General features: G+C 38.5%; 1 protein-coding gene and 1 long non-coding RNA gene across 6 annotated transcripts in view; one reads left to right on the top strand and one right to left on the bottom strand.

Annotated features, from left to right (window-relative positions):
* Positions 1 to 634: 634 nt before the first annotated feature.
* Positions 635 to 23,827, bottom strand: ICE2 (interactor of little elongation complex ELL subunit 2). 5 transcript variants are annotated; one of them, XR_015806462.1, is made up of 16 exons: positions 23,720 to 23,827; positions 22,750 to 22,854; positions 20,324 to 20,591; positions 19,140 to 19,259; positions 17,742 to 17,876; positions 17,265 to 17,381; positions 16,024 to 16,183; positions 15,094 to 15,278; positions 13,680 to 14,625; positions 11,493 to 11,671; positions 9,946 to 10,075; positions 5,641 to 5,725; positions 5,499 to 5,549; positions 4,253 to 4,505; positions 2,541 to 3,549; positions 635 to 1,300 (listed from the first exon to the last, which is right to left on the bottom strand). XR_015806462.1 is itself a non-coding variant. In XM_014879201.2 (15 exons), exons 1-15 carry the CDS (start codon positions 23,746 to 23,748, stop codon positions 3,358 to 3,360), a joined length of 2,955 nt encoding a protein of 984 aa, XP_014734687.2. In that variant the 5' UTR covers positions 23,749 to 23,827; the 3' UTR covers positions 635 to 3,357. The 5 variants fall into 5 exon arrangements, 4 of the variants coding, with proteins under 4 accessions (XP_014734687.2, XP_088028536.1, XP_088028534.1 ...); XM_014879201.2 differs by having other exon boundaries at positions 635 to 3,549; XM_088172410.1 differs by lacking the exon at positions 23,720 to 23,827 and adding an exon at positions 23,461 to 23,480 and having other exon boundaries at positions 891 to 3,549.
* Positions 23,828 to 23,921: 94 nt separating this feature from the next.
* The window catches only part of LOC148222216 (uncharacterized), a 40,956-nt gene continuing 39,910 nt past the window's right edge, over positions 23,922 to 24,967 (top strand). The window contains exons 1-2 of the long non-coding RNA XR_015806464.1: positions 23,922 to 24,058; positions 24,598 to 24,694. This is a non-coding gene — a long non-coding RNA (uncharacterized LOC148222216). The remainder of the gene's footprint in view (positions 24,059 to 24,597; positions 24,695 to 24,967) is intronic.

The raw sequence follows: 24,967 nt of genomic DNA, 5'->3' as shown, positions 1-24,967 counted from the left end.
TTCATTTCAAGAATCAGAGAAGATGTCACTGGGGTCTATAATATCCCCTCCCTTCCCCACAGTTACTGCTATTTCGTATTTTTTTAATACTGAGTTTAAAGTGACACTGTTCTTCTAATATTTATTGAAATATTTTAATCACAAACAATAACAATACTGTTTTCTCTATTACCTCTACTGTTGCATGTCAGACAAAGCTGCCATGCTGTCTTGGGGTAGAATGGGACTTCCAGGCCTTTTCTTTTTTTCACTCACTGTTAGGCAGAAGTGAGAAGCATCAATACTGAGAAATGCCCTGAAGGCTGCACTAGCACTGCTATTATTTAATAATCATTACACTATATTATTCTGCAATTTAAAAATTCGCAGTATATTTTAGTTCCATAAAAACTACAAAAAAATCCCTCAGCAAGGTATATCAGCACGTCTCCTCAGTCCTGCAGCAAGAGGGGGAGTAAGTGCTCTCCTTATAGACACAGCCATGAGTAAGAGCAGCCTGAGATTATCAACAGACCTTCAAAAGGCTCAGAATGGCTTGAACCAGCTTTCTGCAACTGAGATCTTCCATCTATACTAAGTAGGGCATAATTCAAATGCTTTATGTTTATACAGACTGTCACCCAGCCATCAAAGGTATTTTCTGGCATTGAGAAGGAAATTTAATTTGAGATATATAACACAGCACTGTATTTTTGAAAACATTTTAGTGCAATGATTTGGACATACAGGAACAGAATTTGAACTTGCAAACAAAGTTTAAGAATCCCTGTAGAAAAATACATTTTAAGAGCAACTAAAAAAAAGGTGAATATATTTTTAGTACAGAAAAATTTAACAGACCAATGTTAAATGCAATGACAGTGTTTCTGGGAAGGAGTGTACACACACTATAGGAAAGGACATATTTTATTAGGAAAGAAAGAAAGTGCTTAGTTATATAACTTCTCAGAGAAGCATCTGGGAAAGTTACACATGCAGACTTCAACAGGGGCACAGACTGAAAATGGTGCAACTTCTACCAGCAGAACTAGAAGCAAGCTTAAATGCAAGTCAGCACTGCACATTCTGAAAGAATACCTGATCTGACTTTCATATTCTTTTGGAAACAGGCTGCTATTTAAAACACAGGGCAAACAAATCAGAAGCAAAAGAAATACCTCTTCAAATGGCTCAATAACTGCTACTGAACTTCACATCATGGAAGTGGGCAGAGTCCCTTGCTGTTGGCATCTCCCACCTTCCAGCACTGAATGGATGACTGGTCACTTGGTCCCAGTTTTCTGTGCTTCCAGCTGCTAGGCTACATTAGAAGAGAAAAAAATGCAGCAAATCTTTCCTAATATATTTTACATAGACAAGCTTCTATTGTATCCCTAAGTGTTTGCAGTCAGACAGAAAAGGTCAAGAAATTTAGCCAACCACATATGAGAATGGAAGCAGTTTATCAGTGCATAGTGCAAATGATGTTTAAAAACTCTTATTACTACAGAAATAAAAAAAAAAGTCAGATTTCACAGCCAGTAACCCATTCACACCAACATAAAGAACTGATAAAGTTCCATAGTTTTGCACACAGGCCAACCAGTCACCTAAAATGCAAGGTCAGAATGTCTCCTCCAGTACTCCAAAACTAACTTCAAACTGTCTGAACCTATACAAAGCCAGCAATTTCATCTCCTAACGAGCACCAGGGAATGGGGAGAACCAGACATCCATCAGTGATCTCACACAGCATGCAACACCTCAGAGGCTTTCCTCCACTTCTGGTGGTTTGTAGCTCAAAGCTGAACCAGGTGAGCTGGTCATGGACAGAGCTTCTCGGGGTCTGGCACTACTCAGTATTTTTAGGTCAGCTGGATAATGTGACAGAACTTTCCCTGATTTTGCAGATGATACCAAATAGGCAGAAGTGGGAGGTAGAGGGGACAGATGAGCCACTTTTCAGAGAGACTTGGACAGCCTGCATGACCAGGCCAACAAGAATTGCAGGAGCCTTAGCAGAGATGAAGTCCTGCACCCACAATGCAACAATGCCAAGCAGCAGCAGCAGCACAGGCTGCTCCACTGCAGTTCTACAATTAGTACACTACAATTAGTAATATACCAGTGTAATGCAGCAGGCATAGAGACAGATGAACAAACAGACCATACATTCCTACCTCACGAAACTGCATTGGGAAACCAAATTCCATACAAGTCTGGCAAAAAAGTTTTATATATACAAAACGAAAACTGCCTTGAATCCCCAAGACACAGTCAGTTATCTGGGAAGAATGACTCACAACTAAAGTATTCCTATTATGAGAAGTCACTAAGGGCATTTAGGATTTCGAATCAGAACTATTTGTAAATTGCAACACAAGTTCAGCTTGTCAATAGCTTAATACTGCAGATAAAACAAGCAGTTGTCCAAAAAAAGAATAAACACATAAATATATCTAACAGTTGGAAAAAGCCACATCAGAAAATGCTCTGTATTTCACAAAGAACTTTTTAATATGCATTCATTATTGAAGCCTAATGTAAAAAAAAATCCCTACCTTCAGGATTTTTTTAGCAGGTACACGCCAGTAAATTTTTTTTTACTTTTACATGCACGACATTAAAACATGTCCTATCAAGTCCCAGTGAGCAGCAGAATGTTTGATCAGATGTGTCTACTTAGTAACTTCCTCAATCCAAACAAAAGACTTGGAAGAACACCTTTAAGACCTCTGCTTTTTGTGACTGTTTCAACACTCAAAAATGCAGCTCTCCTGTTATTGTTTTACTTGTTTAGTTGTACTTGTAAATTTCCCAATGCAAGTTTATTCAAATAAACACAGATTTTGTCCTTCATTTGTTACACCATTCTAAAAAGAAGAATGTATTTTTGTTAGCTATTTAAAAGCCAGTAGATGCCATAAGTCAAGAAAGCTAAATAATTAAATCCAACTTGTTCCCCTATACACAAAAAAATGCACGAAGTAAAATATATAAAAATGTGAGAACAAAAATCTGTAGTGAATCTGGAAGAACTGGGAAAGCTGAAAAGCTATTTTTCTCATTACACTGTATTAGAGGTTGTTGTCAGTCACTGCTTCACTCTTCAAGATGCAGCTTTTCTATAAAAATCACAGGCCAACAGAAGACACTCTGTTCCCCATAACCAGCCAAGTGGCTGCAGCCACATCTTTTTTTTATCTGACTGATTTTGAGATTTTCACTTGAAACATGTCCCCTGAGGTACCAAAGGGTTAAAGGTTTAGAGAATGCTTCAGCTATTGGAGCCATTTCCCCTTCGCTTGTTCTGTCTCCTCTGAAGCTTCGAGAAACCTCAGATTTCTTGTGTCCCCTTACTCTTCTCCAGGCTTATTCCTATTTCAATTGCATTTTGTTGAATTTAGTTTTCCACTTTTTCTTCACTTTTGTTTGCTTGCAGAAATTGTTCCTCAGCTTCTTTGGAGCCACACCTTCATTTCTAACAGGCTTAGCTGGCTTGCCTTTTGTTTCCATAGCTACTGGCTTTCCTTCATGGGGTGTGTCCGATTGTCCTTTCACCCCAGCCATCTACACACATATGGGGAGAGAATTAAAAAAAAAACAAACAAACAAAAACAACTCAGAAAACCAAACTAGAATTAACAGAATTAATAATCTTCAATCTGTATTGAGCACAAACATACACAACTACATTCAGACAACTGCCTTCTAATTTGTGTCGTTTCAACCAGACCCACAGGGCACATCTGGACTGGCACAGCTGGTCTTCAGTCACCAGGGAGAAGTGACCAATCCTGCCTCTTCCCTGCCTACATGCCTGGATTTCCTTCTGGCAGAAAGCCAAATGCACAGTGTAATTAGGAATGGATGTATGACAATTTTGCCCTCATATGAAGTCAGGCAGTGGCTAAAACAAGTAACCCAACCTACAAACAATCTCACAGTGCACAAAGCTGGGCACAGTTAGTACACGGCTTTTACACAAATGAGTAAGTCTCTGCTGAAGACAAATAATGCTTGAAATTTTTTTTACTTTTACAGGGCAATACTACCTCAAAAATAATAGAGATGAGAGCAAGATCTTTGGGAAATTTCTAAAGCATGATAGGCATCACTTACTCACCAACATAAATTACAAAGCAGGATGGGATTCCCAAAGAATTTCTGACCCCCAAAGATGACAGATAAACTATATCAACTGCACCTCAAGGGACTGAAATTGGTTATTCCTAAACTGCTAATCTGCTTTTCCATCAAGTGAGATACTGACCTTCTGTTTCCACCCTTCCCGGGGTGCAGGTGGAAAGGTGCAGGGAACTCTTCCATCACTTATGTGGCAGGGCAAAGGGAGGCTGGGATCCAGTGGAACCCATGGCACTGAGAGAGTGGCAGGTACAGCAGGCAGATCACAGTGAGCTTTGTGCAAGTTATAGGATGATCTGCTCTTGTCAAGAGAACTCTTGTAAATTGCAACTGAGGAATCTCCTGCAGCGTGACTCAATAAATAAGAGCCCTCCTCCAAACTAAAATGAGAAAAATTCAAAATGAAATATATTTAAATGTTTTTTGGAGTTTTTATATCAGATCAGGACAGTTAATATATTCTTAATGCAAAAGCATGTTTTATAAAAGACTGTGCACAAGAAAGCATTAATTAAACTGTACTGATAAATACATACTAATTAATGTGTTCATAATGTACTAATTTATCAACAATGTACAGACTGTCATCATATTCAACAAAACATGTAAGCATACACTGAAAACCATCCATGTTGGGCAAACTGCAATTCCTTAACCAGCATCTTGCAAAGAACAATGCCCATGTGGACGCACACACAAAGAACAGATGAGCTTTCAACACACATGGGATTAAACAGGTTTTCAGGAAGATGAAGGTCAATTAACCACCCATATCAAAAATCCTAGTCAAAAATCATGAACCTACAGAAAGAGCAGGAAAACCCTTCTGTAATTTTAATTAAAAGGCTTCACAATCAGTGCAAGAAGCATGCTTCACAAAAAAAATCAAGACACTTGCAGCTTGAAAGCCTTGAAGTAGCTACATAAAGTAAGAGAAAGGTTGCAATGTTGTCCAGAGAAAGACAGGCTGCTCTAAGTCAAGGTAAGCAGAAGTGAACAGTGTTATTTCTACAATTCAAGCAGAAAGACTAATAAAACCCAAATGCCCAAACTCTGTGTCAGCCCTTATACATAATATTACACCTCACTCCTGTGAACTGTTCACTCAGACCCTAAGAGTCCAGTTTCCTCTCTTGAAAAACTGGTTCAAAAACTTCAAGTTCTCATTCTTTTGCATCATTTATGCAAACCTTGTAATACCAAGCATATTTCACACAGTACTACTATGACAGACCTATGAGAACCTGTCAAATATTAATTTCTTCATGTATATGAAGAAATAAAAAACAGAGTAGACAAACATTCTACAGAAGAAACAAGATGAGCTGGGCAATGTGGCAAACAAATACAACGAACAAAAATTGAGAACTTACTCAGACACTTTCTTCAAAACATGATGAAGTATATTTAGTGAATTTGCAGGTCTGTGGAAGAAAAAAATAGCAACAGTAGTTACTTGCAACGCTTGTTAGGGTTTGTAATTCATTGCTAAAAAAATTTACTAGAAATACTCACTTAATCAATCCAAGTTTTTCTCTAAAAGTTTCTGGAGAAATCTTTTCTAGCATCATAAGCTTTGATGTAAAAGCATCAATATGTCCTGAAAAAAGAAATTCAATTAATACACTAATAATAAAACGAAACAAATGTAAGAGCATAATTTTCAGACCTAATGCCTTTTTAAAAGGATAAAAAACTTGTTCTTTTGGCATAGAACAGTGAAAAGTATTTATCAATGTTGCACCGTAACACAGAGTAAAATGTGCAGCTGCTTGAAGTACAGACATCTGTACCCTGACTATCTTTGTAAACCAGGAGATGCCTGACTCCAGCAAACCTTACATCTTGGGTGGTGTGTGGGATACACAACCTTATCTTGCCATGGCCTTAACCTCATCAGTTAGTTTGTATCTTCACAAGTTTATTTGATACTTACCACTTTGCTTCCTCACTGGACAGATCCTGAAATCTGATCTTCAACAAAAAAATTACTTTTGTGTTTAATATACTTGCTTTTCTATTCTGATCTATTGCATGACTTTCTAGGGATGCTGACCTTTGTCTTTTAAATTTCCCCCCCTTTCCTACCTGAGAAATTACAATTTACAACTCAGGCCTTAATCACGGCAAGTTGTGAAAGACTATTTGCCTTTGACACAGTGAGAAGCAGCAATTCAAAGCTCTCCTCATCACATTTTTAACATAAAGGCTGCCAAGGACAGTTTAGCTCACATTTCACTTGATGAGCCATAAGATTCACCAGCATAGCTTGGACATGGATTTGACAACTGTACCTTGCCTTCTGGTTCTTTCTTATGCTGAGGTTTTCCCAGAAATCTTTTCTATTTTGGTTCACACAAGGAGGATGAGGAAAAGGCAGCCTAATAAAATACAGCCTACTCAGTGGAATTTACTGTCTTACTACAAATCTGCTCTCTTAGGAGGTGTAAATGCTTCAACTGCACAGTTAAAACTGTTAAATCAAAGCATTTCACATTCCAAGCTATTCATTACTAAGTTTATGTGTTGTGTAAGAAGACTAAGTAATAACTCTCACTTTAACAAATATAAAAAGATGCACCAGGACAACCGATTTCTTTTAAACACTGCACATTTGTTACTTTTTTTGATATCAGGATTTTATGCAAGACTAAGCAGCTAAATTACATATTCTACATTGCTGACTACAAAAAGAGACTTGAAGTCATTATTAAAAATTTAATTTAGAAAAAATCTGTTTGGATTCTGTATTGCTCACCAGCCTCTCCTCAAATCAGACTTCTCTACTTCTAAACACACTGACAACACAACTGGGAAAAAAAATAATAATTACAAAATACCTATGAACTACATCTACCTAGTTTATATAACTTTATCTTATATTTGAGAAGTGACTGATTGAAAATACTTGTCATGTAGTAAGTACACTAAGTATTTTTTTCTAAACCATTATTCAAATAATGTTAATTTAAAGGCCAATATTATTCCATTCATGTGAGGGTAAACTGTTCTTTGAGAAAGTTTTGCTTCAGCACTTAAGGCAAATAAGTGAATAATGGTCAGAGTAAAATGCTCCCATTAATCAGCAAAGCTTATCACAACTTTATTTACTGCTTAGATCAAGTACAAGTGCCTTATTTGGGAAGCTTGTCACAAAGATTACTGCCTTTGAAGATGCAGGATTTCCTATCTGAGTAGCAAGGGGACTTGACAGCCAAGCCAGGTGCTTTGCTGGCAAGAGGAAGACAGCGCTTTTTGTCTGATGATAGTATCTCTGCTTTCTGAGAACATCCTAAGAAAAAAATGCAACTTCATCTCCCCCCCTGCAGAGGCTTCAGGGAGGCCATGGCTACACGTCTGATTTCTTCCTCAATCCCTGGGCCGGTGGCACGGCTGAGTCATAGCAGAGCTGAGATCCTCCCTGTCACCACAGCACAATGCTGGACAATTAGGGGGCATAGACCAAGGTCCAAACAACTTTTTATCCATACTTACTTGGCAAGACAAGAGATGGATGAGACAAAGAATTAAGCTTTTTCAAGAGCCATAAACATCTATGCAGTTTACCACTGCTACATGCTTAAAACTTAAACTTTAAAGGCTTAACTGTCTGATCAAGAATGAAAGTTGTAGGTACTGTGTTAGTGAGATTATAGTCTTCAAATCATGTTGTTCTATACTTCCACACTCATACTGTGAGGTAATTTAAAAAGAGCAGTAAGTTTATCACTTTACGAAATGTTTGATTTAAAATGTTTTTATTATAGAACGTAGCATTTCACTTAAAATAATTCAAATTACAGCATGACTTCAGAAACTCTCTGCCTTTCTCCTTACACTGAACAGATCACTGCAGTAACAGAGAATGAGAGATTCACCCCACTTTAAGTTGCCCATAGCACAAGGATATCATCACCCTCAGAGAACTGTCCCTGGGGTTTCAGGACAAAGCTCTCTGCTGCAAAGAGCCCTCTGAGTAAATCTGGACACTTGCAACACTGCGTTTTTCACAGCTCCCTTAGGGATACAAACTGAAAGGCAAAATTTCACAGCTGCCTTGCAATATACCAAGAGCAGAAGACTCCCCAAGCACAATATGGTAACAGTTTCTTATTAAAAACTGTGGCAGATGCTCTTTCATACAGTAGATACTTACACATATTTTTTTTACCTAGCTCTATAAGAAACTACACGGCAGTACCAAGAATCTGCCCCACAGGACGGGAGTATTTACTGTACAGGACAGTGACAACCCACAGAACCCTGTGCCTCCTCAGAGCCCACAAAAGGAGAACTCCTGTGCACCCCAGGGCTTGCTTCTGCAAAGAGTATATCCAGGAAGGGACAAACAAACCTGACTGGAATAACCAGTGCTTCTCAATCCCAAGGACACTTCACCCCAAGCATGGGAACAGAGATATGCTGGAGGCCAGGCCAGTGCAGCCTGCTAGCCCAGGGCACTGCTGGTTCCACAGTCAGCAGAACCTACAGGAGACACACGGAGGAAAGCTGTGCTGGAAGGGGAGGGCTCTGTGGCTCTTCATCTGCAACGATGCCTGCACGCCCAGCCTGCTTTCTCCTACATTCCCAAGAGCCTCCATAAAAAGGGGTGGTGGCTGGATGAGCTGTCTGCAAACTCCTGTGCAAGCCATTCCTTCAGTATCCTGTAACTGATGGGAGATTAGACAGACACTCCTCCACTTTGTGTACTTAGCAAACATCAGCCCTCTCTCCACAGTTCACTGTTTCATCACACTGCTTGCCATTCTGGAAATGTTAATAAAAACTTTGATAACATTTCCTACAGGAAGCTCAACTGCAGTGCAGCTCAGTATAAACACCCAGAGTGCACTCAGTATAATGGTCTCCTTGTTAGACAGAAGCAATGCCTCTGTACATTAAGATACAGTTACAAATAGAGAACTCTGTACATAATTAGCCCTTCAGAAGGATTTCTTTTTTAATGGAATGGAAAAACCACATCAAAACCTGCTTTTAAAGTTTAAAATTAGAAACATAATTTCCATTGAATAGAGAGAGCAGACTAAGACGCAATTGGCAAATACATTAGGTTTCACATAATCCTAATAATTCTATGGTAGCATAGTTTGCATGTAAAAAGTGGAAAACAAAAGTTAGTATTTCTAAAATAGCGTTCTGATGTAAGCCAACAACAGCAAAAGTGTAACTCAGTGCACAAGTGGAAAGGTTAGGCAACCACAGACCACAGCTGCTGCCATAACAACCCTAAAACCCAGATTTGTTTCTACAAAAAGGCAAGGCAGTCCCCACTGCAGAACACTGACTCACTGTACAAACAGGATTGCCTTCACTGAGTAGCATGTGCCAAGCATATTCTAAATATCAATTAACCACTTTGTTGCAAATTTTCCCTTTTAACATCTTATTAATTACAAGATGATTGGTATCAGAAAGCTCTCCATATAATAAAATGGTGGTTAAAATAATCTGGTCACATTCTTTATATGTAAAATTTTGATTACTCTACACAGCATATCTCAACAGACATAAACACTTTCCTGACTTCTTAAAATGTCATTGTACAAACATGAACACAGCATTTTCTAATGACATGGACACTATTTATCTAAAACCAAAGCTGGGATATCTTCATCCAGCACTCAACAGAAATTTTAGACAAAGAACTTACTGAAGATAAACGTGAAAAAACAAAGTTAGAAAGTTAAAATAAGAAAGGATATATGGAATATACCTTTAATAAATATATATCTCTTCTGTAATTCTACAAATACTCACATATACATGTGCCTTAAGCAAAAATTCAAAACGTGAACTTACCAATATAAAATAAGCATTCAGAATGCAGCATACTCTGTGTCCACAGCAGGCACACTTCACTTTCTGTAAGAGCTTCGACACCATAGTAGGCTTGGTATTCTAGTTTTGGTAACACGAATATGGGAGTCAGCTAAAAAGAAAAGATAAAAGAAAAAAATAGCACCAATTGTCCAAAAACATCCACAATTTAACTATTTTTTAGTTTATAAAAACCAGAGTCCTCCACCATAGCTGAAGCAACAAGATATTTCAGAGGTTCTGTTTGAAGGTTCACATTCTATGAAATCCACAGTACAAACATTGGAGTACAGAGACTTTTTACAGAGAAAGAAGAAATGGACAGGGTGGGGGAGAAAAGAAAAAAAGGCCTGGGCAAGCTTTTACAAATAATAAAATTCTACCACTTAGTAATTTTTCCATGTGACTAAATTAATTTAAAGTTTACACTTCTGTGCTCTACTGCTCTCTGCAGCAATTTAAGAAAAAACACACATTTCTAATTAGCTTATTATTAGCAGAATTCTGCCATTTATTACTCCTGTCAGAATCTCACTTGAAATTAGAACCTAATGCTTGGACTCTCATTTGAAATCAGAGGCTACCCTGACTAGTGAGTTAACCCTAATGAACACGGTCAGTTCTCACAAACAAACCACAGTTTAGATTTCAGCAGAAATTAAAAAAAAATAAACAAGTGATTGGTTTCTGAATAACAAAGCAGTTGCTCCCAGGCATTTAAGAGCAGTGGATCAATAGCATAAAGATAACATTTCTTCAAAATAAGATTCTAAGAACAGACTCTTGACAAGTAATCAGCGTTCCAATGATTATTTCCATTTCAACAAAGCATAAACACCTCACAAAACACCTGCCTGCTGTAATTCTGGGGTTCTCAGGAGGAACATACCACAAGAAATTTGGTGAAATGATCAAGAGGACTCTTAAAAATTACTAAATTACTGAAAATTACAGAATAGTTTCCTTCTCTTCATGCTGCAAGGACTATTTTGATTACAGCTGCATTCATACTACTCAATTCCATGAGATAAACTATTTGCTAAGAAATGTCACAGTATTTTCAAGCAGAACAAATAGAATCTCTTTTTGTGTGTTCTGTTGTTCATTTTATCTCCTATTTCTCTGCTTAACTAGGCATAATAGCAAGGCTGAATTCTGTTTTAAAGTATTTATGATCATGAACATTCTTAAAGTCTTGGGCCAAACCCCTAACTACTCCATTAACTTTTAAGAATACTTCAAAATTACATTTTTTAAAATAAGTATCATTACCCAGGAATATTACTGTATTATAAGGAAGTGTGATTCTCCATTTTATCTTCTGAACAAGTAGCTTTAAAGACATCACAAGTTATTCTTTCCTGTCTTGCTATAGCAAATATTTACTTACAGAAGACACACTGCAGAGCCACAATTGTCTCAGTGAAAGCACAAATGCTATCAAGGACTGGGAATCCTAGAAATGTCAGCTGAGCACAACTGTTTAAAAACAAAAACAAACCAAAAAAAGTTGAAAACAAAATCTTTACCTTTTGGGCTTTTTTCTTTTTCTGGTATCGTGGCAGTGACTCCACTTTCTGCACACTGCAACGCACGAGTAACAACAGATCATTCAAACTGAAGAGCTTGTACACAACATTGCCTTCCTCAGGTGCTTGATACTCTGAAGGGTCTTCTTCAAGCAGCTGAAGTTCACTTGGCAGCTTTCCTGGAGATAGTGAATAAACCACAAAATTACAAGTTTGGACATTCTTTATCATGAAGCTGATTAGCTTTGTTACCTTGCAGTAGAGTTTTTTTTCTGGTTCGTTTGGTTTTTTTTGTTGTTTTTTTTTTTTAACTCTAGGATCTGTTTTGTTTCGTAAAATTTTGGGGTAAATACTACTTTGCTAGGCACAAAAAAAAGTCACATATTTTAAAAAAATTTAAAATAATTACATTTGAGAAATGTTCACGCTTAAAGACTATATTTTTAATGTAATCCCACATCATTAGATTTCTCAAACAAAGAGGACACTCCAAATGTAAGACTTCATTCTTGTATAAATGTAGTTCAAAAGTTGCTTTTTAAGCCACAGTCACTCAGCACAAAGGAGGGAAAAATTTTATTTACAATTAATGCCTTCTGAGAGTTGCCATCCATTCATCAGGTACTGAAGTACCTCAAGTCTCGGTCTGGATGGCAGCACAAGTCTCCTCACCACACGGAGTTCAATCTGGACACCAGCACATTCAAGAGGTGCTGCTGGATCTCCCCGTGCAGTTTTGAGTACATTAACAAACATCCCTTCAACCCTTAGAAACATTTTAACAAAACTTTTCAAATAAACATAGTAGACTCCAAATTGATTTTCTGAAAATGTATCCAATCCTTTCTTTTTTTGTCCTGCAGATATGTGGAAGTATATGTCAAACTACACCTACAAATAGGGACTGCTGCAGTGCTAGGAACAAATGATTTTTTACCATTAAATTTAGAGTTTATGTGCATGCACACTGTGGGAGATTTTATCCAAGGAACTGGAAGTAATTTTCTGTTAGTAAAATATATATCTCAAATCTGGCTTTCTGCAAAACAGACATGCAAAGAAGTTTCTCAGCTTGCCATAGAAATTCCAAATTACAGAATTATGCCTTCTATTCTACAGAGCCACTTTTCAGCATGTTTAAAATATTGGTTGCACAATCTCTCTATTACAAAACATCTGAACTCTATCTTTTTAACAGAGAAAGAAATAAAGCATCATGCCTCTCAGCCTTTCAAACTAAGGGAGGAGACATGGTCTTAGTAATTATTCAGTTAAATCAATAAAAATGTAGGAAGCAGTAACACAATTTCAACTAAAATGGAATTGTGTTAACCTATAGATAAAGTAATTAATTCCTACATGATCTAACACACACCTCCTCAGAAAATACCAAACATGTTTTCCCACCAAAAAGCATGCATTTGTTGGAATTAAATATTTGAGAAGAGTATCTGTCCTGACACAACCTGTCTGGTTTCCTGCATATTTATCTAACACAACGAAGTGTTTCTAACTTCAGCTGAACAGAGCTCAGGAGCAACTCGACATGTGAGGAAAACCTCCAGGGCCATGGTCCCCAGGATCTTCACAACCTGTAATTGTGGGCTAAGGTCCAGGTGCAGCATAGATTCAATACCAAGCTAATTGCCTGAAAACTTGGAGAGGTGGCTGGTAGTGAATCCTCATTTGCCTTCTGAGACAGAGTGCTGGGAGTTAAGCAACAGCAACTGAACCAGGAAGGTCAAAACTTAAGACATAAAAATTCAATTTTTTCCCCATTTTTAATTGCATAACTCGATTAACTTTTATTCTACAAAAAATTAAAATAATTCTACTTTTGATTGACAAGAAAATACTTTTTCAGACTAGACTACTCAAATATTTGAATTTCCACGCAAAACTAACTCATTCCACTACCAAACGATTTCTTTTCCTTGCTTAAAAACTTCGTGTATGACAACTTGTTTCTTCACAGTAAAACAGTATTTCTCATTCACCTCTGTGGACAAACAGCTCCCAGTGCTCCCTTCTGTGTGCAGGACAGTAATTCCCACACAGAGAAGGTACTGTGAACTCGAGCCACATCTCTAAATGGATGCAACTGATGCACTATTGACACGTTCTTCAGATAAAGGAGGTAAAGTATTTTCTGTTCAATTTTCCTCCTTACACAATGACCACACTTACTCTTTGGCATTCCCTCAAAAAGCCATGTCCAGGTGTTTCTAGAGGAGCTGGTGGGCTTGGAGCTTGGGGCTGGCAGAGTTTCTGTGCTGGAGGTCACCAATGCTTTTGGAGACTGAGGCAGCTGGGCTGGCACAGCATTAGAATTATCAGAGCTCGCCACTGGCTCATGAGGTTTGTGGGAAGGGGACTTGAGAAGTTCAGTTTGCATCTTCAAAATTTCCCCGACAGGATCCAATTCTTTGGATAACTTTCTTGACGGTTTCCTGGAGGCTTTTTTTCCCTGATCCACGGTATCTGAGCAGTCACTGATGCTTGTTAAAGGACTCTGGGTAGGGGAAGGAGATCTGGCAGTCTCTGCTGAGCTACCAGGAACAGTGGTTGGTAGAGCTGGTTTGCAAAAATCAGTAGTTTTACATTCTGAATCAATCACCAAACGCTCTTCATCCGTGTCACTACTGCATGAAATGTAAGCCTCTTTTTTCTGCACAACATGAGGCTCTTTCTCAGAACTCACTGCAACAGATAGAGGATTTAGTTTTGTTTCATTGTTCAACACTTCCTCGGTCAAGACATCCTGTGCTTTGTTCTGTCCTGCCTGCACTGCCTGAAAGTTTTTACACGGAGAATGTTCTTGAGGGCATGGAATGCCATCTAATGATGGAAGCTGCATGCTGGCACATGCTGAAGCTTCTTGCTCAGAAAGGGCGTTTTTCTCCCCTTCATCTCCACTGTTTATGGGGGATGAATTCTTCCCCCCCATTTTTAGACCATGAGGTAAAATTTTAGCAGTGTTACTAGCTGCAGGAAAAGTACTTTTCATTTTACAAGTTCTTGAGAACTTGGTAGTTGCTCCAAAAGTTTCAAGCTCTGTAACATCATCATCGAAGTCCATCCCTGTGTCATCCGGAGGAGGAACTGTCCTGCACTGGTAGGTGTCAGAACACACCTTAACACAGGGAAAAGAAGGCAGTAAAATTAAGAAACACCACAACAATAAAACAAACCAAGAAACGAGACATTGCCAAAGTGAAAACACAAAAATGTTCTACCATCTATATCTGATTGTTAGGAAAGAGGAGCAGTAATTGAAAAATTGTTTTTCTTGCTTACCATTGAATATCTTGGGTCATACAAGTTGAAAGGCCTTTCTAAAGGGTAAAAGTTCACACAACTTTTTCCACTGAAGTGAACTGATTAAAAGACATTTTCATGAAGTAAACATTAAAGCTAAGATGCCCATGAAGAAGCATTTGAAGGAACTAGACAGACACTTTCTAACAGGGTCTGTAACTCAGCAATAGAAAAACCACCAAAAGAAAACCTAGATTTCCCTTTATCACAGAAAAAGCAACTTAGGAATTTTAACACAAGTTTTTGGTTTTGCTTGTTTTCAAGAATATGTGAACCTACATACATCCCACTGAAGCAGGTTGTCCTCAGCTGGTTTGTCCATAGACACATCAGAAATTGATACATAAGATGTTTTAGTTGCTAGGAAATCCATTGGAATTTCATGGAAGATTTGATTCCTCTCTCTTATTGTCATTTCTTTTCTCAGCAGAGGTGGATCAACATAAACCACTTTAGCTGGTTTGCTACCTTTTCAAAAATGAAAAGAAATTGAGTACACATTAAATGAGAGGAAGAAAGACTGTTGTATAATTTAAATAATAAATCTTTCAACTTCCAATTACAGTCAAGTCCACTGCACATACACACCAGAAAAAATGAAAAATGATCCTTTCATTCATTAACAAAAGAAAATAAAAGTATGTGCAGATATGGTGTGAATTATTATGATCCTGCAGCAGCAATATACACCACATTAATAGCTGAACATATTTCACATGCAGTTCTAAATAGAGAATTTGTAAAATAAGAACTGAGGAGTCCTATACAGTACCGTATCATCAAATGTATTCTGTTTTCCAAAAATATATTTTTTCTTCCTTGTTTGAAAGTCAATTCTTTTTTTTAAGTCTCATTGCCCAAGTGATAGCTGCAGTTTATTTCTCTTCTAATCAGTTAACTCTATCTGGGCTCTGCTGCCCCACTCCCTTGTTTGCACCTTAACACACAGCTTCATGCAGTTTTCTTTCCAAGGAGCAAAACTTACAGTTTTGAAAAGTGAAACTGGTTTCAACTGTTTTCTTGTTTTGGCTTTTTTTCCCCCCAGGTGGAAAATAGCTGAATGTCCAAATTTGGTGTTTATGGTGTTAACTGCAGAGGTTGTAACTATTCTCAGTAACAAAGGTACAGAAAACGATATCCAGTGATCCTGGATCAGCTTTCCAGCTCTTTTGGATAACCCCCCCATAGTTTTAATAACAAAAGCATCCCATACCTGCAACAGTGATCATTTTAACACAAACTGGGATTTCCCACTGTTCCTTGTAGTTTAGTCCGTGATTATTCAGTAAAGTAAATAATGATTGATTACTCAAAACAACTTGAGGACAGTATTTCAAAGCAAGTTTTTCTGCATTTGAATCTGAACTAATATCCTAAAGAGAAAACAAAAGTTATTTCTTTCAAACTTCTTCTTTTAAGAAATACACATAAATTTAAATTTACAAGAAAAACTTCAAACCCAACCAAAAATGGATATATACAACCCCTAACCCCCAAAAAAGACCAAATACTACCACAGTGCCAGGCTTCAAACTGAAATGACAATGAAAGAAACTTCCTTGATGGTTTTCAGCTGAATCTTATGCATTCACGTTGCAGTATAAGAAAATATATCTTTTTAACTTGTATTTTCAGTTAATTTCTATACATTAGAATTACTAAGTTGAATAGAAATTTAGATCATCATGAAGTAAGGAAGCATGCTGAATCAAAAAAATCCCCCAAATCAAATTAACTCACAAATATACACTACAGATCTTATGAGTTAAGCAACAGCACAATAAAGACATCTAGTACTGAAGTATGCTTAAAACTGCACAGTCATTTCAACAGAAGCAATAGAATGTATCCAATTACAATAGTGATTAGATATAAAGAACCTTAAAACAAATACAAAACCATCAAGAATACAAATTCAGACTGAAATGACAAAATCGTTAAACTTAAGGAAGGAAGGAAGCTGGGAATGCTAATGAGGTTGAAGACCATAATCAAGGACTACAAAGATAATGGGAGTCCAGGAGCACTGAGGACCATGAGAGCACTAAGAAAAACCCAGCTATGTGTTTTGGTTTTTTTCTGCCACCGGAGACATCATCTGAAGAGCTCTGTTTACAGCTCTAACATCTTTGAGGCTTATACCATTCTCCTGCATCATCTCTGCTCCTTTCTTCAGCAAGTGTGTCTGAAATAACAGTGATTCTGCTGAAAGTTTGGGTTTTCACATGCAAAAAAACTCCTTAAATTAGCTGATAAAAAATTATGTGGAATAAAGAGTCAAAAATCCCAGTTCTACAGAATGAAACCTCCCTGATTTTCACAGTAGAACACAAACAGAAATATCAGCTATTTAATGGTCCAATGCAGTCTAAAAACTGTTCAACACATAAAAAGAATCAGATCGCACTTCTGTACAAAACATGCCTTAAAAATGACAATAAAAAGGTTACTTACATTATGCATAACATGAGCCTTTTTTTCTGGGGTTATAATAGATGTAACAGTGCTATAATCTGTGGGCAGCTGAACAGGCATGGAAGGGAAATCTGTTTTACCACGTCTTGCTGTACCCTGAGGGAAATCAAGCAGTGTTAAAAAACAGCTTTCACAGCAATCATGCTCACCCAACACTGCATTTCTTATGAAGAAAATACTAAGAACTGACACAGGCACATTTTAAAGTTATATGAGAAAACACACTATTAATGTAATCTTTTTACGGCAAACATTTGGTGAAAAGAGTTAACAGAATTAGTACCAAAATAATTTTATTAAAGGTTTAATTAAGAATTTAAATTATAAATTATAACCCCTAACTCAAGAACTGAGTAACAGTTGCAAAAATCCCTAATCCTTGCATAACACAAATTGATGAAATTCTACTTACTTAAAAAAACCCCACAAACCCAATATGTGTACATAAGGTATTACCATTGCAAGGAGATTTTTTTCCAGCCTGAAGGTCAGCTGTGTATGAAACTTTCCTCCCATGATACTCATGATCTCCTGCAGGGTGTAAAACTCTGGATACTTCTGCACATGTCCAATACACACACGTAGCAATTCCTAACACAAAAAGAAAAATAATTTATGCATTTGTATCTTTTATAAGAATTTAATTTTGAAAAGTTTTTTTTGCAATTTCAAGTTGCATTTAAAAACTTGCAGGTAACTATACAGACCTATAATACTCTTACAATCACTGCCATGAGAACTGCAATATATTCCAGATTCTCCTCAGCCCTTCATAAGCAAGGCTGTCAATGTATGCACACAGCTCAGGCCAAACACTAAAAACATACAGTTTAGTACAGTCTGAAATGTGTTAAATTCGGTAATTTTCTTTTTAGTTATTTATTTTGGCTTTTAGAGGAAATAATATTTTTATATTACTACCAGCTTACACTAAGCCTAGGCAAAAGTCACAAAGATAAAGGCATAGGATGATTCCATTTGTGTTTAAACTCACTATCACGTCAACTCTATATTACAATACTTGAATTAGGTATTTAGGATATTTAGATTTTATTTAGTAACTAGAACGAGTTATTTTTTTTCAGCATTGGTTAAAACAAAATATGGGCATCTATTTCATTTTTAAGTCAGGGTATTAACAATAAAGAGGACTTGGAAGTCTGGAGACACATTTTGTGACCAGATGACAAGTTGTAAAATTGCAAAGCCAATCCCAATATTTAGGGGGCAAAAAAAAGAAAGCAAGATGTTTGTCTTCACATGTGCCCAAATTCTGTGTTAACCCACTAATGGGAAAGTTTAATGAACCTATATTCTTCTTTTTTTTTACATGTGCTATAAACCCAAGAATGATACATGAAGTTCACGTTTGATCTTAGAATCATCAAAGTGGATATTTAACACAGCATGAACTTGCAGAGGGTTATGATTAAAGCCTGAGTAACTTCTAATTAAAGTGACTTCTAACATGCTACTATGCTTTCCTGTGGAGGAAGGTTAATGTTCTGTCCAGTAGTATATATCTAGGAGCCACTTCCTAATGGAAATGCACACCTAAAATGCAGCTCCTCCTTTCCCAAATATAAAGAAGCAATTTAGTTATTTGATGAATAAATATTTTTGCAGTATTGTAAAAAGCCATTTCCCTTCCATCACACCTTTTTGGCTCCAATGAACCACGGGCCAAGCCACACTGCACAGCATATGGGAAATGGCCACTTCCCCATCTCATGCCAACATGAAATCAGCAGGTCAGGGAACAGCACATCCCATGAGCAGTCCTACATATCCCAATCATAATCCCAAGACAATTCTTTAAGAAGGGCTGGAACGAAGGATGGCGTTATTAATTACCTCAGTATAAGACAGTGCATCTTCAGAGATGGCATCATAGTCTTGGGCACAGCTCTTTGCAGCGTTTTGGGCAAATTTCATAAATTCTGCAATTTCATTGTTTACTACTTCTTTCATTTGCTGGGAGAAGAAAAAAAACTATTTTTAAGACAAAACAGAATTCTCTATGCTAGATATGTAACCGACAAAATTTCCAGAGAGACAGCAGAGGTAATGATATGAGGGAAGGAATAGATTCCACTTGCTACTCAATTTGGCAAGTGTTCAGTTTCACATAAGTAAAAAAATTTTTTGCAAGGCCCATTTCCTTTAAAAAAACCCTAAATCAACAACACACCACCCCCAACAAACAGCAAGTTTCTTTTGTATATGGTGATTTACAAATAGAGAGGTTACAAGACATGGTTGATAAAGTTTATATGGCAAAGTCACAAAGATATCTGAGTTCTGATTTCATGAGAAATTATAAGTAACAACAACAGAGTAGTAACTGATGTGCCTGGAAAGATAATAATATAATAATAATATATAAAAAGTAAAATATTATAGTAATGGATATTCCCATTGTTACAGCATAAAATAAAGAAATTAGCATTAATAAGGAACCATGGGAAACCAAATGCAATGGCTCAAAACAATCTGCCAATTAATTACATTTTACAGGACTCAACTAAAATGATTCTCCCACCTAACATGAAGGTGGCCCATTTAAACACATTGCTGAGACTCAGCCTTGCTCCTGTGTGAGCACAGCAGGGCAGCACACAGGGCCCTCCCCTGCTCATGAACAAAGCTCCCACAGCTGGCAAAGATCACATGGAAATGTATCCATGGCCTAACACCACCTAACACTGCTACATGCCCCTATGAAATACTAAATACTAAAATCACAGTAACTAACTTCCTCCTCAGGAAAAAAAAACCAAAAAACCCACCTTTTTTTTGAGGGCTGAGGGGCTGTTTGGTCAGTTGTCAAAGATCTTCACTCACCCTCAGTTGTTCAGATCACTTAAAAAAACCCCCAACAAAATAAAAAAGCCACAAAACCCCAATTTCAACAAAAATACCAAATACACTTGAAATGTCTATTAAAAAGCTTATCTTGAATATTTTTTTTCCATTTTCCTTTATTCTTTGTAAGAACAAAAAATTGTATGACTGCCTCTGTGATGGTCACATCTTACCATATATGTGAGAAATTCCCTTTGACTTGCTGCATTAACTTGGAAATGGTTTCTTTTTTTTGAGAACTTAGTCATCAGATACAAGTATGTTTTCTGCTCCTCCTCAGTCAAACAAGAGGTAAATGGATAGGGGACTCTGGGCTCTGGAAGAGGACGGTCATCAGCTGGGCTTTTAGCCTCCACCTCAAGTGATTCTGCAGCCTGCATGCGACATGTCTGTCTGTTTTCTGAAGAGTTTGCCAACGCCTCCGCACTTTTTTTTGCCTCTCTGAAAGAAAAGTAACAAATTTGCCGTCCTCACATAAATACTAATATTAGTCAGAAACAATAAAGGCAGCTGTGCAAGCCTGAACTGCTCTGAGAGACACTGCTATTCCAATTCCTATATGTGCCAGTGGACTGTTCTTATTCTGAAACTTCACCTGTACAACCCTTAGTGCCAGCAGCAGGTCTGCAACTGGTTTAAAAACAAACAAACAAAAAGAGGTAGGATTTTCTTTTTAAAGAAAAAAAACAAAATCGTGTTAACAAGCTAAATATGAAACACATTCTTTGTTCTGGAAACACACATTTTTAATGAAAACATAAAGAATCTCCACATTTCATCAGTCACTGATGGCCACTATTCAGAAACTGTTTGCATTCAGAAAGGTCAGACTTGTCAGTCAGTTCTGATTGTAAAGGAGAAAGACTTAACTAGAAAAAGCCTTTCCTTCATTACAGAAGAATAAAATTAAAATTACTTCATTCTAACAATAAAAATTCCAGATTTCAATGAAGAAATTCTTACAGATTACACAAATCAAGCATTTAATCTTCTACTCTAAACAATGCTGGAATCAGTCACCAAAAATAATAGTAGGCTAGGGCAAGGCTGTTCTCACAACAATAAAGTAACACAAAGCTCATTGTTAAAATAACTCCAGTAAACAAAGGCCAACCAGCCTGGCCCTGGTCTACTTAAAATAATTGTACTTAAGACAAAAATATTTAAGGGTAACAAAATGAACTTTAACTGCTGATCTTGGAAAAAGTGTATTTTTAAGATACTATTTCAGCAGTAGAAAACATCTCAAGTGTCATTCAAACCCAGCAGTATCACATCCACAGTTCTTAATAACACTTCACAGCTGTCTCTCTAAATATGAGAATGTGTCCATCCTTGTGGCACAAACTGGCAAATTTAATTAAGCTGTAGCAGCAACAAGATGCTGACTCAGATATGCCAGTGTAAGAACATCAAGAAATTCTAGCAGCTTAAATTGGCTATATTCAGCACTGAATGAAATGGCAGCACATCAAGATCATTTCAGTATGCACTGCTGTCACAGTCTTCATTGGGGTGCAAACCAAAATAATCTAACAGAGCTTTTCTGTCCATATTTACAGCATTATACTTTATTTGAGCTGACGGCTTAAATTTTTCCCCTTCAGTTTATCAGCAACCTGCTTTCACTGCTTCTACACCAAGAGAACATACACTTTTGTAAATATCCATGAGAAACTCCACAAAATTAGCAAATTTCCTCCAGCTTTTACATTCACATTTGCTTCAACAGGTCTAATTTCTCTTCCTCTTCACTCTGGTCACACAACCCAGCTCCATCCATTTCTGATTTTCATCAGGTGCAACCTCTCCAGCTTCCTCTGGCTATAAACCACCTCAAACCACACACATTTGGCCACAATCTCATTGCTGAGTATCCACTCCAGAAACTCTTCTAAGGAAGAACCCCACAGCAGTATCAGAGGTACCAGTAACAAGCTGTCAGGCTGTGCTCCTATCTTGCCAATTCGAGGAAAGTTGCTCTAATGGATATGAACCAGAGCAGCCTTCTCTAGCTGAAGATGTGGGATGAAATCATGTGATGTAACAGGTAGCCCCTCAAATGCACACTCTCACTGTCAGTTCATAAAAACACAGTAATTCCCCTTCTGAACAAACTATTTCCACACATGCTGAATTCCCCACTTACCTGGTTTCCCATCCACATTCCTGTCAGTGTGAAGGTTCACACACCAGGCATCAAATTCACCTCCCTTATCAGCTTAGTAACTTCTTAAACCAAGACCCTAAATGCAGTCCTCCAAATGCTGAGATTCAGCAGCATGAGCCACACTTTTCACTACGTGAAATAAATGTTATTCTACCTCCTCAACCTAAGAAAATATAAAACTGACACAAAAACTGCCAAAACACCAGTAGCAGCTGTGTTCACACAGCTTCATTTCCCAGACCAAAGGACTCAGCCCAGACTCCTCCTGCTTTCTGAGGTTTCACAGCAGATAAAGCACAGACCAATAGCTGGCCCAAGGAGTCAGTAACAAATCCTTGTGTGCAAGACAACATGCAGCTTTTCCCAAAACACTATGGGGATGTATCCATAGGAAGATAACAAAGAGCACAAAATGATAAAATAATATACCTGTTTGATAAATACCAGAGTTCAGAGAGGCTCAGAGACAAGGAATATTTTTCATAAAGTTCATGGGAGAAAAACACTTCTTGGCCATTTTTTGGTGAAATATCCCTAACAAAAGAAAATTTAAAAATAAATATATTGCAAGACAAACAACAATTAAAGGCCACATCTGCCCCTGAGAAGTAAAAACAATAATTAATTTATATTAAAAAAAGCAGCCACCTACACAGTGGTTCCAGATTTCCTCTTTATGGAAGTTACGTATGTACTAATGCCTTATGTTCTTTGATTGTAAAATACATATTCTTCACAAAAGAATTTCATTAATACAGGATATAAATTCTAGGTACGGTGAGAGAAATTCTGGTAAGAGTTTCACACTTTCACATGTTCATGAATCAAAAAAGAAAGTTTGGGTTGAAATCGATTAAATTTTTGAGAAAAATACACCAGTTTTAACTTTTCAGAAAAGAATTGTTCTTGTCTTCTACACTGATTTGACCTTTTATTATTTCCTTTTTCTTTTGTCTAATATAGCCGTTCAAGTGAACAGGGTTTATACAATCTCAACCTTCCTAACTATAGTGAAAATTACAAGCATAGATTTTATTACGTTTCATCTCACAAACTAATTCCAACCCAGCTCGCCTCTCTAGAGTTAAAGAGCCGAATTATGTATTTGCGCCCAGAATCCACGCCGTGGATTTACAGGACCTCAGATTCGCCCAGCCCGGCCTCAGAGCCCAGCGCTCCCTCAGGGACCGCTCGCGCTCCTCCCGCTCCCATGGCGGCACCAACAGCAAACGGCGCACGCGCCCTCGGGGCGGCGTCCGGCGGGGCGGGAACCGAGCCTGCCCCGCTCCCCCGGGTCGCGGCGCGTTCTGCTCCCGGCGGGGCAGTGCGGAGCTGTGGCTGTCGCCCACACCTCAGGCGCGCCCAGCCAGGGCGCTTAGGGTGAGGGAGACGCGCTCACCATGTCAGCGGCGGCCCCGTGGCCACCATCTTGGCTAAGCCCTCAGGGCAGCAACTTCGCGGTTCCGCGTTTCACCGCCGTGCGAGCCCGCCTCAGGGCACTGACCAATCAGCGCCCGGCGCATGGGTCAGGTGTTCTGAACCAGCCAATAGGAGCACGGGCTGCAGCAGCGCCTCAGAATGTGGCCGCCATTTTGTGGCGGGCGGGGCGGATGATGGCGCGGAGTCAGACCGTGCACGGGAGATCTGCTCCGTGTTCACAGGCGGGGCCGAGGCGGGGTCTGAGCAGGAGGTGGATGTCTCAGGCGGTGCATCCCACCCCTCCCCGACTGTTTCAGAGGTGGGGCCCTGGGCAGAGGGTGGGTGTTCCGGGTGGCTCCTCCCGCTCCGCTGAGGTGCAGAGGTGGGGGGTGGCCTGTCAGTGAGAGGCTGCAGCCTCGTGTGAGGGCTGAGGTGCCCCTAGAGGCGGCTGCGTTCATCAGCTTCCTTCCTCTCTAAGGCGTTCAGTTTCTCTGGCTCACTTCTCGTGAGCAGAGCCGCAAAACCTTTTGAAACTGATGGGCAAGCTTCCCAGTGTGGTAAAATGTGGAATTCGGGCATTCTCAGAACTCCTAAGTCTGTGAGATGGAAACTCATTTGCTTGTGATGTTACAAGAAAAGGTGATGCCGGTCACTGCTCTAAAGATGGGAAATGATGAAGGCAGATTTTGTGCTTGGTGTCCTCTGATTAAAACGGGGGACTCTTACACAAATACAGGAAAACCCGGAGGTGATTCAGAATGAGTTCTAAACCCACCAACAAGAGAGTCTTCAGCCTGCTTGCAGACCAGTTTTAAGGACAGTGATTTTAATTCTTCCCTCTTGATTTGTTTATCTTAGAGAAGCAGCAGGGTTTTCTATCCCACCGGATAGACAGACCCAGAGCCTAGCCGTGGAATGACCCTCGTGTGAGGAGTGATCTTAGTTCCCGACTCAGGTATGGTAACAGTTCTGTAGCTGAATTATGAGAACGCTTATTTTCATGAATGTGGCAGCTTAAATCCTACTTAAGGCTGCCTCTCTCTAAAACCTGCAGTATCTTTTTGTTTTGTTTTGTTTTAATAAAATAGTCCTACTTCCTCTTGGTAATCTTTGTACTTCCATGACATAAACATGAACCACTGGGAGGGTGAGGAGGGTGATGAAACAGTGGCACAGGTTGCCCAGGGAGGTCTTGGAGTCGCCATCCTTGGAAATATTCAAAAGCTGG

This window comes from Sturnus vulgaris, chromosome 13 (assembly GCF_052056855.1).
Source record: "Sturnus vulgaris isolate bStuVul1 chromosome 13, bStuVul1.hap1, whole genome shotgun sequence".
In the NCBI taxonomy this organism is placed as follows: Eukaryota; Metazoa; Chordata; class Aves; order Passeriformes; family Sturnidae; genus Sturnus; species Sturnus vulgaris.
Note: the sequence above shows the minus strand (reverse complement) of the source record. Positions and strands in the feature narration are given on the sequence as shown.

Excerpts from the sequence above, each read along its gene's own strand:
- ICE2 (XM_014879201.2), bottom strand. The coding sequence starts at position 23,748 with ATGGTGGCCACGGGGCCGCCGCTGACATG. Across the intron at positions 17,382-17,741 it reads AAAAAAATCTCCTTGCAATG|GGTACAGCAAGACGTGGTAA; the intron begins GTAATACCTTAT and ends GATTTCCCTCAG. Across the intron at positions 3,550-4,252 it reads GGGAAGGGTGGAAACAGAAG|ATGGCTGGGGTGAAAGGACA; the intron begins GTCAGTATCTCA and ends ATATGTGTGTAG.